Consider the following 16,326-nt stretch of genomic DNA (forward strand, 5'->3'; position numbering starts at 1 on the left):
ATTTTATTTTCCTTTATCTCCCCATAATCCAGAAAAGAAAAAAGAAATTCTCCCCATGATCCGACCGTTGGGGTTTCCACGGATGGCCAAAAAAAGTGACCGTTGCAACTCTCAGATATTCCCCATTAGTTTAAATATCTGGATATCTCCATCTATTTCGGACATCAAAACTTATCACAATCTTATTGCGCTCTAACTGCAATTTGCTCCAAGCTCTCTAATTTATTTATTTGCTCACAGATCATTCTGAAAGCTTTCTTTATTTTTTTTATTGCTAGTGTTTTTTCAATTTTACTGTTTCAATTAGTTTCATTTTCCATCAATGGCAGAAACAAAGGAATGCCATGTTATCGTCGAAATCCCAGTAGACGAAGAGCATCAAAATAAACTTGTATGTGCAATTCAACATCACCCATTAATGGAAATCTCAAAAAGCCCAGGTCATCTCTTACTTCTCAAGCTTTGGCAAAGAGAAGAGGATCTCTCTGGCCGCAGAATTGCGGCCAAAGAGACCCGAATGGACAGCATTCGAAGAGAAATATTTCAACTTTGTTGTTTCTTCTTTATATTCCATGCACTTTTCTTTACAATTTTATTCACATCTATTTCAGAAGACAACCAACATAATAATTTCGCGTGCCACAAATGGTGGATCCCATCAGTGGTATCAGTTTGCACATCATTTTTTATAGTGTTTTTGGTACAGTTGAAACTTTACAGGTTTTGGAAAGTGTCGAAACAGTTGCAAAGGGAGAGAGGGGATGGTAGAGCATTGACGAGGTGCATTCAAGAACTGAGAATGAAAGGGGGGAGTTTTGATCTGTCAAAAGAACCACAGATTGGGAAGAAAATGAAGAGCTCTAGTGTGGAGATCAAATGGAAGCCTTTAACTTGGTTATCTCAATATGTAGTAACCATTTGTCTTATTTGTTTCACAGGATTGGTGTTCGCAGCTTCCAGGCTCGTCCTCTGCGCTTAAATCAGCTATTTGGAATCTAGAAAAGTTGCTCTTTGCTCGGGCAGAAATGGTAAAAAATTTTATTCTTTCCATTAACTTTTGGTAAAAGTCACCTACCTTCATATTTCAGCTAATTTTCCTCCAGTTTTATGATTTAGAGACCAAAGCAGATCCCCTATAGTTTCATAGTATGTGTCCTGCTCGCGGATCCAGGATTCAGTCATCGCAGGGGCACTATGACATTCAATATAAATTTATAACCGCTCATAGAGATTGATACGGGGGCCTAGGCTAATATTTGACTATTTCTTGAAGACAATTTTTGCGGAAGTTACCGGGTGCCGGTGTTAAGGTGTGCGTCCGCCTCTGCTACTCATAGCAAATTGTGATATCTATTTCATTCTTACCTTTGTTTGTTTCTGTTTTTTTTTTCAGGGGGATAGATACCCAGCAAGGATGTAAGATTGAGAAGTCCCATCTGTTACACACAGTCGACTGGCTCGAAAAAGAATCCGAAAGCATTACATGGCAAGAATTGATTGGCCTTCACCAGTAGATTGAGATGGGAGATATTAGGGAAGGTTCCTTAATTCATATTACTACATGAAAGGTGCTAGCAGCGGTCAAAAGAAGAGTTCAGCTGAACGTATGCTAGTGCTTGGAATCTGCAGGAATGAAATGGTACCAGCATTGAGCATGATTGAATATTCATTTTTGGTTGAATTTGACTAAGGATGATCATAATCAAGATGAAGCGTGACCCGGCTGGCAAATCGCAAACATAATCAGAGATATAAATTTTTTGGTCATGTCTTCAGAGAAGAGAACTGTGCTGAGAATCACTTGGCAAATTGGGGGGTGCCAACACAAAGAAATTCTATTTCATTGCCTGCACATGTTAGTTAAAGCCACATTGAGGGAAATGTGCCATTCGGACCAAGAGAGAAGGGGTTTATTCACTGTATAGGACTTGTAAGTTAGATCCCAACTATATAATCTAATGCTAACATTAGCACTCTGTTGTGAGGTAAGGCCTAGTCCCCCTCTCTATGTACTTCATTTCTGCCATACATTTAAAATCCCAACAAAGGAAGGCCACGTATGCTAGGTTCCGCTAGCAACTTGTTCTATTATGAAATTAGGGGCGGCCGTCCAACCAAGTTCATTCGGCTTTTCGAGTCTTCTAAAATGTCTGTTTCATAAATGTGTAAGGAACTTGCTACTTGGGTTTCAAGTATCATGTTACAGATAAACAAATTGACCTCTTCTTCTCTTTACATTAAAAAAAGACTTTCACTGGAACTGGGATAGCATTTAATAATTTGGAAACACTTCCAGTGCTCCGACGTCTCTTTCTTCTTAAATCCTTGAAGAGGAAAAAAAAAGGATTTTTCCTTGCTCTACGCACTCTCAAAGCCAAATATGCGAAACACACCTACATGGAAGAAATAAAATTATCAGCCTTAAAGAAAAGGAAAAAGGTCGGAACTTTCTTAAGCTAGAAAGAGGGCGGGCACACCTTCATCAGCCTGGTACTTGTTTTTGTCATCCCCAGCATAGGCAAGCAAGTTGCATTTCGGATTCCATTCCACACTGTTCATAGCAGCACGACATGGAATCTGGTGAACAGACCGTCCAGTTTGGACATTAGCCTGCGGCAAATAATGGCTAAGTTGCTGAGAAGGTCAAAAGATATGCAGAAGAGACAATAACTAGTTCTCGAGTACATACAATGTCAATAAACAAATCTTCACTAGCAGAGGCAATGTAGTCTCCTGTGTTATTGAAACTTATTGTCCTAACAGGCCACCTGAATAACAAAAATCAGACGCCTGTTGTCAGAAACTCCTGTGTAATAATCAGGACGAATAGCTTACTTGAGGAACTTACTCAAGTTTCGTGAATGTTCGAAGACAGAGCATGTCCTTAATGTCCCAAAGGCTGACCAATGAATCAGCACTTCCAACAGCAAAATATCTGTGTAATATTGACATCAAAAGAAGGTATAATTAGTTTAGAGGAAACTCATGGTCTGAAAATCCGGCGCATGATCCTTCAACAAGAGCCTTATTGACATCATAGTGCGAGCCCCATGCATGCTCCTTCGAAAAAGCCTTTATTGACATCATACTAGACTTGTCTGAGACCTCATTAATTTTCATTTAAACCATAGCACGAAGGCAACACGCAAATTTACTTGCAAAGTATCAGGCACACCTTCCTAGTGGGTCAATTGCAATGCAGTAACAACCAGCTGTGTGAGCCATAAGTGTGTCAACAGGTTGTAGAGTCGGATAAGATAAGACTTCCACAGTTCCTGTATGACAAGCAGGAAAACTTTATTGAGAAGAGTTCATATTGGCAACAAAAGCTTTTTCTTGCAGAATGCCAGCAAAGCAACTGCCATCTCATTAATTTGTACTCACCATTTCCAGTTGTAAGAAAGAACATATCACCACTCATGTTCCATGCAATCTCATTTACCTGATGAGGCAAAAATGTTAAAGAATTGGAACTCTGGGAAACTCACAAAAGTGTAACAATATGGAATACATCATGCCGATTGACCGAGTAGGAGTATGACCCAATGCATCAGGCAACTTCTCTTTGCAACTAATTACTTCAAGAAAAGAAAGGAGGGCTGGTTACATGGTAAAGGAAGCGAGCATGAAACAAACAGAGATGATGAGCTTCAGCAAATTAGAGTTAAAGACTTGTCCTGAGAAGAATAAGCATTTGCCCATGCTTGAAGAGCATCTCTAAATTTAAGAGGAAATGGTTATTTATTCATACCACAAGAACAGCAAGTTAGGAGACAAATAGATGCACCTACATGATTTTTCTACATAAAGTAATTGTCAATACCCCCTTGGAGGGGAAGAGAAGATGAGACCTAAAAAGAAGAAAAATTGATGCTGTGTGACTTCAAGTCTTCTTTTAGAATGTCCAACAGATGCTCCGACTCTTAGTTATACTACAGCAGAGTCAAAACTTGCAGCAACACATTTGAGAAATTCTATTCACTTTGAAACACTTGCAACACAAAGGAAAGGCCAACAGTAAGAGATGGAGATGGACCAAACGCAATAGCCTTTATACCAGCACATCACAAGTCAAGTTATAATAACTTTTGATAACCTACTACATGGGCTTATGAGTAGGCTTAAGCTTAGTTGGGGGAGAGACTACCTCGTAATTAAACTTGCGCTTATGAATAGGCTTAAACTTGCGAACATCCAATATTGTTAGCTCATCATCCTGCACCACATAATTCACTAAATTGATTTTTGTGATACGTAAATAATAGGGAACTCCATAGAATTCACCAATAAAGCTCATCATAAAATATGAATGATAGGAAGTACATGCAATAGAAAGAGATGAAGAGTTATACTTATGTAGCATATCTGTATTCCCAGCACAGTCTTTGTGCTGAGGTTTTTATAATATCACTATACATTTCTAAAAAAAAAAAGGTGGGGTGGGGTGGGGGGTGGGGGATTTCTGTGTCTGCACATTCATTCTGACTACATAAGTATCTAGAAGCAGTTAAAACTTAAGATGATAGAAACAAGACGCAGTTGCTGATTTTAGGCATTAATAGTGATAAAAGAAATAATGAGTACCCTGTTCCCAACAGCTATATGTGTCCCATCAGGCTTGTAAGTGATATTGATATTTTCCCCACTGAGCTCAACTTGCTGTGAGCATTTCCCACCTGCCAATTGAAGACCAAATGTGTTAGCATCTGCAACACCCTCGCAATTTGACAGAAAACAAGGCTGTGAAAGTGCACGAAGAGTTACTTAACTCATACCCCCCCCCCCCACCCACCCACCCACCCACACCTTACATTAAAGTAATACTATTTGAGGAGTCAAATTTTTCATATACTTTTTAAACATTTTTATTTATTAAAAATTGCAATTTATGGTACTTTTTATCTACTTTATGATCATGTTAAATTTCCCCCCCCAAAATATTACGAATTTGAGATCTGAATTGAGACCAAAAATTAGAAAGGTTTGGCCATCGTACTTAAGACCCCTTCATTCTTTTTAAAACGAAAGGAGTAATATTATGGGGAAAAACATGAGCAGATATTAAAGGTTACCCCTTTTAGGATAACAAGATATAGGCTCTTATATCACTGCATTTTTGAAATTCCAATATCTCATTATTTCATACTATTGAGCAGTTGAGCTTAGTGCTGGTGTAGAATAATAAACTTACTACGAGCATCCCATAATCGAACTGTCTTGTCACCAGATGCTGTAGCTATCAATTCCGCATGTTTGGGATCCCAACACAACTGGTCCACACTGTCAGAGTGACCCTTTAATTCAACATCTTTCACCTTACCCTGCAAAGAGCTATCAGAGACTTGGAGGGTACTCGGACATAATAGGTTTCATACTCCACATCCCAGGAAATAGAAATGACCAGAATGTTGCAATGAAACATAAAGAGGGAGCAGTGATTTTCTATATTGCTCGGACTCTCCGAAAATATTGCCGGGTGTGTGTCGGATCCTCCAAAAATAGTATAACTTTGGAGGATCCGACACGGACGCGGCATCATTTTGGAGAGTCCATGCAACATAGGCGATTTTAGGTAGTCTTGTGTATGATGACAAAGCTATTAAAGCTCTAGGTTTTTGCAACCAAAGGCAAAATAGCTTACAATTTTTCAGCAAATTCCAAAGTTAGAGTAACTTAGAATTTGTGACTATGAAACAAGATAAAAGTAAGTTTATAGCCTTGACACAGAGAAATGAGACATGTTCTCATTAGAGTTATATGGTAATCAAATTCTTGCATGCACTAACATAGTATAAGTTTATCCCCCCTCCCTCCCTCCCTAATTAGAGTTATATGGTACTCGACTTTGTTTCATAGACGTTCCAGCTTGCATGCACTAACATAGTATAAGTTTATCCAGTCTTGCAAAGACACTACCTCTCTCTTTATATATGTAGTTCTGATTGATGAGACGCGAGGCGGCGTTAATGAGAGACTGGAGGTTTGAAGACAAACCCTTGAGTCTAAAGGTTTCAAATTGAGTAGGACTAAGACATAATATCTGGAGTGTAAGTTCAGCGATGCATTGGGGGAAGCGGACATGGATGTGCGACTTGACTCACAAGTCATCCCAAGAGAGGAAGTTTCAAGTACCTTGGGTCAATTATTCAGGGGTGTTGGGGAGATAGACGAGGATGTCAAACACCGTGTAGGAGTGGGGTGGATGAAATGGAGGTTAGCATCTGGAGTCCTATGTGACAAGAAAGTGCCTCCGAAACTTAAAGGCAAGATCTATAGAGCGGTGGTTAGACCAGCCATGCTTTATGGGGCTAAGTGTTGGGCAGCCAAGAATTCTCACACCCAGAAGATGAAAGTGGCAAAAATGAGAATGTTGAAATGGATGTACGGGCACACTAGGCTGGATAAGATTAAGAATGAAGATATTCGGGAGAAGGTGGACGTGGCTCCCATGGATGACAAGATGCAGGAAGCGAGGCTTAGATGGTTCGGGCACGTGCAAAGGAGAAGCATAGATGCCCCTGTTAGGAGGTGTGAGCGTTGACATTGCAGGTACGAGGAGAGGTAGAGGGCAACCTAAAAAGTATTGGGGTGAGGTGATCAGGCAGGACTTGGCGCGACTTCAGATCTCCAAGGACATGGCTTTGGATAAAAAGGTGTGAAGGTCGAGCATTAGGGTTGTAGGTTAGAAGGGAGTCGAGTGTTTTTCTACGTTGTTCCTGGGGCGGGGCTAGGTTGATAATGTTTCTCTGTGGGTTGTTAGTGGTTTATGTAGTTTCCACACTATTTTCTATGGCATTATTACTGGTTATTGTTATTGCTTTTACATCTATTTTTTGTTTCTTACGATGCTGATATTATTTTTCTGGCATTTGTTGTTTGTAACTGATCTATTGTCTATTGTTTATTTTTTCTTCTTAAGCCGAGGTTCTTCCAGAAACAGGTAGGGGTAAGGTCTGCGTACACTATACCCTACCCAGATCCTACTTGTGGAATTTTACTAGGTTGTTGTTGTTGTGTGTGTGTGTGTGTGTATATATATATATATAGGGGTAAGGTTTGTGTACACTATAATCTTCCCAGACCCCACTTGTGAGATTTTACTGGGTTGTTATTTTGTGTGTCTATATATATGTGTGTATGTGTGTGTGCGCACGTGCGCGCATAAAATTTTTGGCTTGTGAGCACTAACATGGTATCAGTGGTTTTCTATTGATAATAAGTACATCCTTACCTCCTTCCTAAATGAGTGAAGAACAAGCATTCCATTTGCAAGTGCATAGTATGATAACCTACGGGAGAGATCTCCCCACGAAAACCCATCTTATACTTTTTTCAATTTTCTACTTTAGCAATATTTTGCCCTCCTGTGTAGTCCGGAGCATTTCTGCATCTTTTCACCCATTCTCCAATTTCCTCCAATTCAAGAGTCTTTGCATATCTAAAACATTGAAGTCGCATGACCATGAATACCTTGTCACTAGTCCTAATAAGAAATTCATCAAGTCACTTCCAATAGGTCAACTACAAACAACATTGATCTAGTTCAAGATTACTCCTTGCTATATATGTTGGAGCAAATGTTCACACAAAAACTGCATTCTGTCTTCAAACTTCATGGCAACAACTTCGTAGAATTGGCCACATCAGGAAGAGGATAACAATTTTAGCATGTATCTTCATCAAGTCTATCTACATGTAAGGTTGCAGCATAAAAGAAGTTCAACTACTATCTGGCCAATTCATCACTTGTCTTGATAACTCTTCACTCTTTCTATCCTCATAATTTTCTGCAAATATCAACTGAAAATTCCTTGTCTAACACCTTTTGGTGTCCCTAAATACAAATGATTGTAATTGTCCTTTCAATTAGTATTCAGTACAATTTTCTTGATACCAAAAGATTAACTTTCAACCATGTTAGACTCCTTTTTCAAATTGATGTTTGTACCGTAATGGTAAGAGTAGTTTTGTACAACCTCCTCGCATCTTTCCTAAGCAGACATGTATCAACTTCTCAGAGCAGATTCAATGTTGTACAAAAACTTTTTCATCCAAATAAAAGAGAGACGAACATGCTTATTGAGAAAAAACAAAGAAGAGAGAAAGTGAGTGCGAGCAAGCCTATTAATTTGCAATAAAATCTGCCCCTGCTTCTACAAATAAAGCACCAATTGATCTCGAACTTTTAATACCCTCTATATAGTTTTTGCCAGAAGAATTTGCAATGCAAGTTGAATGTGCAAAAAGTGGCAGATGGCTCTGGAGAAACCTCAAAATTACCAACTTAAGAGAAGACCTCGCAATCAAGAAGCAAAGTGAAGTAACCAAAATTCTTTTCTTTAGCTTCAACTTCTTTTCTGAATAATCATTTTTTCCTTCATTACTTTCCCATTTCATGTAAGGCACAAAAAGCTACTCTAAGTTTGACACTTTAGTCTGTTACCCAATTACATACCTAAATCCAAATTATGCTGATATATAACACCCTTTAATAGAAGGAAATTGTCAATGACACACAGGAGAAAAAACAGAGGTGAGGCTGACACCAATTTGAAAGACCTTGTGTGTTTCTTGTAATCAATCCCACCTCTAACAACAGCCAATAGTTGTCAATCTCAAACAAGTTTTGTCTCCAGAACTTTCCACTTAAACAGAAATTGGCATGGAAATTATATGGAACACATGAATTATTCGATGTAAGACTGGGTCAGTGTCAGCCTAAGTCCATAGATTGAATTCAAGAAAATTGGAACTCCTTGTGCTAAAAACAAATCTTTATACCTTTTCACAGCTGCTTCATTATTTTTAATCATCAAACGCCACTCTATGTAGCATTGGCATTTACATTGGAATTGGGCTTCTTCTACACGTAATCATATATGTTCAATCATGCACTGGCATACTTAATGAAATGATCAAGAGGTCAAAGACTTTTATCTTGCATAGCTGCAGCAAGCTTTACTATCCAGTCTTTCCTCACTTTCACCAACTCATACCAAACATTGACAGATGCAACGGGAGTGCAAACCCGAGGTTTGCACTCTAAACAAAGTAAATAATCTCATCTTAACTGATTTAAATGTTCCCTTTCGCCTAAATTCATCTGAAGTTTGCCAGTTTTAACACACCCAGCTTCACATTTCAACTTATGGATAATGAAATCAGGTCCTAAAACAAGTAGAACAGTCCAAAGCCAGAGAAGATTGGCAAAAAAGGCAACAATAACATAAAGTTGAATTTTCTGAAATTTGTAAAGTTGAATGAAAACCAAAAAAAAAATGAAGTCAAGAAGCTTACGTGGCCATGGGGCTCAATATGCCAAATACGAGCAGTTTGATCAACAGAACCTGAGGCAAGTTTCGTGCCACTGCAGTTCCATGCCACTGAATGCACCTTTATTCCATTCAAATTAAGATTTTAAGAAAAAAAATATAGAAGATATCACATAGTCAAATCATTTATAATTTTAAGGAACCCCAGTTTCAGAAATAGGGCAAGTGAAGTTGGGGTTCTTGTTGTTAACAATGAAATGCTTTGAGAGAGAAAACCTTCTTCTTGTGTCCCTGATATTCTCTGCTATGGAGGTTTTTGAAAGGTATTATTGTTTCTCCCATTACTCTGCTCAGTTGCTGCGGTCCAAGGGCTGCTTGCCTTACGCCCCCAAATATTTAAGCCCCAAAAATGTATAATTTATATTTATATAATAGTTAATTTGTTATAAATATATTATATTATGAATGTTCATTTAGTACTCCGTTGTAAATAATTTTCCTGAAAAAGCTTATCCATATGAGACTTCACCGTAAATATGTTTATCCATTTAGTACTCTATTGGAAATAAGCTTCCCGAGGAAGCTTATCACTTCGGTACCCGGTTATGGATAAACATTACCCTAGGTAGAAGATTATCCATACCGGGTATAATAAGCTTATCCATTCAGTACTCCGTTATGGATAAACATTGCTCTCAGTAGAAGATTATCCATATCTGGTATAGTAGCAGCTTACACAGCAGCTTGTACTAGAAGTTTGTACTAGCAGCTTACACACCAGTTTCCTTTCTTCTATAAATAGAAGAGATTTCAGTTCATTATGTACATCAGTTTGAATTCGAATAATATATCAGTTTCTCTCTATACTTTTCTTTACTTTATAGTCTTTATTTTATAACATGTTATCATCACGAGACTCTGTCATCTCGAGCAAATATTTTGAAAGTATCTAAGGTAAGAACTTTCTTTTCCTAAATAATGTCAAATCTTTCTAAACTTGAATTTGTAGACCTGGATATATCGGGCAAAAGCTACATGTCTTGGGTGCTTGATGCTGAAATTCATCTTGATGCGATGGGTCTGGCAGACACCATCAAGGATAAAAATCAGGCATCAAACCAAGACCGTGCCAAAGCAATGATATTCCTACGCCATCACCTTGATGAGGGCCTGAAAATGGAATATCTCACTATTAAAGATCCAGTCATACTGTGGAATAATTTGAAAGATAGATATGACCACCTGAAGATGGTCGTTCTTCCACAGGCACGTTATGATTGGACTCATCTAAGGCTACAAGATTTTAAATCTATCAGTGAGTATAATTCTGCTATGTTCAGAATTATTTCCCAATTGAAATTATGTGGTGATAATATTACTGATCATGATATGTTGGAGAAAACTTTCACCACTTTTCATGCCTCGAATATGCTCCTGCAGCAGCAATATCGAGAGATGAGATTTAAAAAGTATTCTGAACTTATCTCACATCTTCTTATAGCAGAGCAACATAATGGGCTATTAATGAAAAATCATGAAAGCCGACCTATTGGTTCTTGTCCATTCCCTGAAGTGAATGAGACGAACTTCCACCAAGCTAAACGTGGAAGAGGTCGTGGCCCCAGTCGTGGTCATGGCCGTGGTCGGGGAAGAAACCCCAATCATGGTAATAATAATGCACCAAAGAAGCCTCCTCACCACCAGCAGTGGAAAAGGAAGGAACAAAAGCATGAAGCGGTGCAAGCGCCAAATGCAGAAAATGCATGCTATAGATGTGGAGGAAAAGGGCACTGGTCACGTACTTGTCGTACGCCAAAGCACCTGGTTGAGCTTTATCAAGCCTCTCTAAAGAAGACAGAGAAAAATGCTGAAGCAAATTTTATTTCTGAAGATAATTTAGACTTCATGCATTTAGATGTAACTTATTACCTTGCACTCCCAAAAGGAGAAACAAGTCATGTAATCGGTGGTGAATCTATAGAAATGTAAATATTTTAATTTTTGTTGTTTGTAATAGATAGTATGGTTATGTAATTGTTGTACATAAAGAATAAATTATGATTTGATTATGATGTTTACTATAATATATGTTATTTATGTCATTTTGAAGAATATGAATAATATTATTAGATCAACTTAAACTCTAGCAGAGTTTGCAAGAAATATACAACCACCAGAAGTAGTTATATTTCATATATCTCATTGTAATTAACCACCAAAAGTGGTATATGTCTATGATCACTAGAAGTGATAATTTAGGCTTTCTATGGTTACAATTGAAGATAAGCTACATAAATATTCTCTATATTAAATGCATGCCTCGATTTGCTCCTGAAGTAGTAAATATTTTAAAGGAGATTGAGGCATCACAGTTTGATGTGATTAATGCGCATTCAGATAATTATGTTCGATTTCCTGAAGGATGAGAACTTTGGATAATATTAATCCATTCCCTGAAGTGAATGTGACAATATTAATAAATCGGGTAAATATGAACGCACTCTTGATGTGAATATATCACAATTCACCTTCAGAAGAGGTAATATAATTGAGAGAATATATACTCAATATTTCGTATTTTAAATTTGCTCCTGAAGAAGTAACACAATTGAAATTGCCTCCTGAAGTAGGAAAATATTATGAAGAAGAGTTTTCTTGTGCTTAAACAATTGTTTTACATTGTTTATTTGATTGTGATTTTCTCTCATGATACCAGAAGTGTATGAGAAATATTTGATAGTACAAAATGTATCAACAACTCCTGAAGAGCTAACTGTTTGCCTAAAGGATACATGACACCAGTAGTGCCAGATAAATATTAGATTGTGGATAATAAATGAAGGCTCTCGAAGAGCTTATATACAAATATGTCATTCATATTATATGATTATGGTCAAAACATATGTTGTAGTAAACCTGAAGTTTACTAATACAAATGGCTATCATATTGAGACTACAAATGATTGGAAGATTGATAATCTTCATGTTTCCACAATCATAGGGGGTAAAATAATATGTATGTGAGAAGTTACCCGTCTTATTCTTTAATTTGTACTATATCATGTATCACAGTAAACCAGAAGTTTACTAAAGCAAAAGTTTATGCCATAGTAAACCAGAAGTTTACTAAGAGATAGCACATGACATGATAAACTTGAAGTTTTCATTTGCCATTTTTAAATGAGCTATTTGAGAATTCAGATAAGCATATACTAAAGAACTAGAAGATTCTTCAGGAATTCTCATGTGTTGCTTGTTCTCATAATGAATTGATTATACCAGCTAAAGTTGGGACTAAGACCCCTGATTCTGAAATATATAAAAGGTGAATATGGGCCCGTTCACCTATCATGTGAACCACTTATAGGTGCATATATGAGATGGTTACATGTGTAATTATTGTCAACCTGCAGTTTGGCATTTGGAATTGCTTTTCTCGATTAAGAGCATAATTTTCAGATTATGAAATCAAGACAGTTCATCTTGATAATGCTGGTTTATATCCAAGCTGGTTTAGCATTGAATACCTCCTATTAATGGCTAAACCATTGCTTATGAGAACAAAGCTTCATGTGTTGGTCTAAGATTTTCTAAATTGCATATAGCAGCACTTGTATGCATCAGATCAACAATATATGATAAGTCCTCCCTTCACAATTGGTTTAGGATCAGAAACCAAATATTTTTACTATCTTTTGTTGCGTGGTATATGATTAATTTCTCTACCATAATACACAAAGATATGTTTCCCAAAGATGATTGGGGATATATGTTAGTTTTTCTAACATTTGGGGGATGGAATAAACAGTTGAAAAATATGCTATATGAATCGAATTATCATGATCCTCACTTAGAAGATAATTCAAGTCGAATGCCAGAAGCATTTGCTGATCCAAAATTAAATATCATATTTCAGCTGCAAATGCTCCTATTAAAATTAAAGTCCCTGAAGGATAGAGTTTACTGTACGCATGAAGCGTGGTAGACCAATCGGTTCCAAAGGTAACAATCCTTGAAAAATAGTAGGAGCTAATGATCAAAATGATCATAATGAGGAGGAAATAAGCTCTAGAAGAGCCCACGACATAACATTTCATGAAACTCCCGAAAAAGTTCAGGTACCTGAAAATAAAGAAAGTGATGAGATCTCCACAAGTTATGTCGCTTCGGAACTGACACAAAATGATCGTCGACGATATATTTAATACAATATAGTGCACAATATTGTAAAAGATTGTGAGGATCAGACTAGCAGTCCAGACACTTGAAGATGTCATACCATTTAGATACAAGTCTTAACCTATATGACTTATTTGGCTAAATCTATATGAAGATCCTTGAAGGATTGAAAATGCCCGAAGCATATAATTCAAAGTCTTGAGAAATGTACTCGATCAAATTATAAAGATCTTTGTACGGTTTAAAGCAATCTGTGCGCGTGTGGTATAATCGCCTCAGTAAATATTTGCTGAAAGAAAGTTACATAAATTATGTTATTTGTCCATGTATTTTTATAAAGAAAATGTCATCAAAATTTGTTACACTTGCTGTTTATGTTGGTGACATAAATCTTATTGGAACTCCGGAAGAGCTCCAAGAGGGTCTTAAAAATACTTTTACATGGACAAAGTGTACCCATTAAGTACACCAATGAATATTCAATCACTTGAAGTGAATAAGGATCCGTTCCAACCTCTAGAAGAGGATGAGGAGCTCCTTGGTCCTGAAATACTCTATCTCGGTGTAGATGGTGCACTTATTTATCTTGTTAATGCTAACAAAAGTGGTGCAGATCGTATTGGTAATGCAGATGCAGGTTATTTATCCGATACCCATAAAGCTCGATTTCAAACCGGCAAGCAGGGAGTGCATATGATTGAGATCAGTGATTCATTCGAGAAACATGTGGGTTGGAATGTGATAAAAGACCCACAATATTATACGGAGACAATGTTTCATGCATAGCCCTATTAAAGGGAGGATTTATAAAAGGAGATAGAACGAAACACATTTCACCAAAATTATTCTACACACACGATCTTCAGAAAAATGGTGACATTGATGTGCAACAAATCCGTTCAAGTGATAATCCAGCAGATTTATTCACTAAATTTTTGCCAACTTCAAATTTTGAGAAGATGGTATACAAGATTGGAATGCGGAGACTCAAATATTTGAAACAAGGTTTTCATCAGGGGGAGTAAAATACGCGATGCACTCTTTTTCCCTTACTAAGGTTTTTCCCATGGGGTTTTTGATAATAGGTGAATTAGACTATAATTAGGACCTAAAGAACCACCTTCCTGTATAGTTTTTATGGTAAAAAGTGATAACAAAATGCTCTGATTAGTGCTTCTCATGCTTTGTAGGCTATATACAATAAAAGAAAGTCTATGGAGTACTTTTGGGATCAATTACGGAGAAAAAGAGGCCAATCTTACAATACCCGCTAAGTGCACCACGCGAAGGCAGCAAAACCAGAACTGGAGATGGACTGCCGCGGTCCCGGCGTAACCATGGTCGGACCGCGGAAGAAGGCTGTTGCGGATTCTGAGAGGCTAGTTGGCCGCGGTCCTGGCGTAACCGCGGTAGGACCGCGGCAGGAAGCGGAAAATTGAGGGACTGAAGTGCAAAACACGGGATTTTTAGCCCCAAACCCTATATTAAACAATAGAACTCGTCCAAGGGAGGCAGAGAATTTTTTAGAAAGTACTTTGGCAAGAAAAACAAGTGTGAGAGATCACCCAAAACATCATATTTTCTTCTTCTTTTTATTTTTCTTGCAATTTTGATCATGAATATTTTCATAGTTTATTTACCCATTGTCATGAGTAGCTAAATCCTTTGTCTAGGGTTTTGATGGAACTTATTGAAGGATGAACTTCTTGATTATGTTAATATAGTTTGCCAGTTTAATCTCTATTTGTTCAACTACGTGTTTGTTGTAGTTAATTGACAGGATCCTCAATTAGTTGTGCCTATTTAGTATGCATAACTCGGGAGAGAGTGCATATTTAGTAATTGTTGAACAACATCACTCCCAAAGTATAAGAGGGATCTATAACTGCGGGTTTAAAGGCGGGATTAGGGATAACAAAGCCTTGGGTGCAATTTAAAGTGAACTGTAATAAGCAAAGCCAACTAGCGTATCTCGGGAGAGTGCGTCTAGTAAATTATCGTGATTACTCAGGAGAGATTCACGATAAAAAGAGTGTTCATGGTTGATAGAGATATGTTGGTAAATCTATATGAAACGTAAACAGAAGAGAATCCATTAATAGGGGAAATCACTACCTTAGAACCTTCTCATTATTGTTCACAATTTAAGCATACTTAGTTTACAAATGTTTATTGACTTGCAATCTTAGTTATTAAATATACCATCAACGGTTATTCACAACGTTTGGGGAAGTTGATTCTAAAGAATTTAGTAAGTCCAACGAAAGTAATTGATAGGTTAATTCTCTGTGGATTCGACTTTGGGCATAAATACTCAGGTTATATTTGCAACGTCCGCATTGTCCTTTTGTAAGGCATAGTTGGGCGTGATCAAATTTTGGCGCCGTTGCCGGGGAATTAACAGTGTTATCAATTACAATTGAAAGAAGTGCATGCCTAGAAACTCATCGAGATCTGGTGAAGCATTTGAAGCATTATGAGATCCCGAGAAAGTTTTCAAGACCTTAAATCGGGCTAATCGGAAAAACAACCAACAACCAACAACCAACAATTCGAAACAGTCATGAGGGATCATGAGGAAAACCCAGCGGTACCAATAGTGCCAGAGGTTGCTCTCTATGACTGGGCACAACCAACAACTGAAAATTTGTCCACAGCCATTGTAGTTCCGCAGATACAGGCTGAGTCATTCCAAATTACGAATAACATGTTGCACTTGTTGCAGAACAAGATACTATTTTCGGGGTCGCAAGTCGAAGATCCTCAGCAGCACTTGAAGAACTTCCTCTCTATCTGCAAAACCCAAAGGCAGCCCAACGTAACTCCTGAAGCAATCAAGCTGTTATTGTTTCCATTCTCAGTGACGGGAGCTGCC

At 37.6% G+C, this 16,326-nt stretch overlaps 2 protein-coding genes across 3 annotated transcripts; one reads left to right on the top strand and one right to left on the bottom strand.

Annotated features, from left to right (window-relative positions):
- The first annotated feature begins 225 nt into the window (after positions 1-225).
- On the top strand, positions 226-1,206 carry LOC104214176 (uncharacterized). 2 transcript variants are annotated; one of them, XM_070150602.1, is made up of 2 exons: positions 226-1,028; positions 1,117-1,206. In XM_070150602.1, the coding sequence occupies exon 1, from the start codon at positions 323-325 to the stop codon at positions 977-979; it is 657 nt and encodes a 218-aa protein (XP_070006703.1). In that variant the 5' UTR covers positions 226-322; the 3' UTR covers positions 980-1,028; positions 1,117-1,206. The 2 variants fall into 2 exon arrangements, with proteins under 2 accessions (XP_070006703.1, XP_070006702.1); XM_070150601.1 differs by having other exon boundaries at positions 1,104-1,193.
- Positions 1,207-2,037: 831 nt separating this feature from the next.
- On the bottom strand, positions 2,038-9,656 carry LOC104214180 (THO complex subunit 3). The gene is made up of 11 exons (XM_070150600.1): positions 9,549-9,656; positions 9,298-9,393; positions 5,192-5,321; positions 4,585-4,676; positions 4,148-4,216; positions 3,385-3,442; positions 3,176-3,275; positions 2,849-2,935; positions 2,690-2,768; positions 2,478-2,610; positions 2,038-2,393 (listed from the first exon to the last, which is right to left on the bottom strand). The coding sequence occupies exons 1-11, from the start codon at positions 9,612-9,614 to the stop codon at positions 2,359-2,361; spliced, it is 945 nt and encodes a 314-aa protein (XP_070006701.1). The 5' UTR covers positions 9,615-9,656; the 3' UTR covers positions 2,038-2,358.
- Positions 9,657-16,326: the final 6,670 nt, after the last annotated feature.

Source organism: Nicotiana sylvestris, chromosome 7 (genome assembly GCF_000393655.2).
Source record: "Nicotiana sylvestris chromosome 7, ASM39365v2, whole genome shotgun sequence".
NCBI lineage: Eukaryota > Viridiplantae > Streptophyta > Magnoliopsida > Solanales > Solanaceae > Nicotiana > Nicotiana sylvestris.

Bases quoted from the DNA above. Each gene is read 5' to 3' on its own strand.
- LOC104214180 (XM_070150600.1), bottom strand. From the start codon at position 9,614: ATGGGAGAAACAATAATACCTTTCAAAAACCTCCATAGCAGAGAATAT. The intron at 5,322-9,297 runs GTAAGCTTCTTG...AGCTCTTTGCAG, and splicing joins ATATTGAGCCCCATGGCCAC to GGTAAGGTGAAAGATGTTGA. The intron at 3,443-4,147 runs GTAGTCTCTCCC...TTGCCTCATCAG, and splicing joins AGCGCAAGTTTAATTACGAG to GTAAATGAGATTGCATGGAA.
- LOC104214176 (XM_070150602.1), top strand. From the start codon at position 323: ATGGCAGAAACAAAGGAATGCCATGTTATCGTCGAAATCCCAGTAGAC.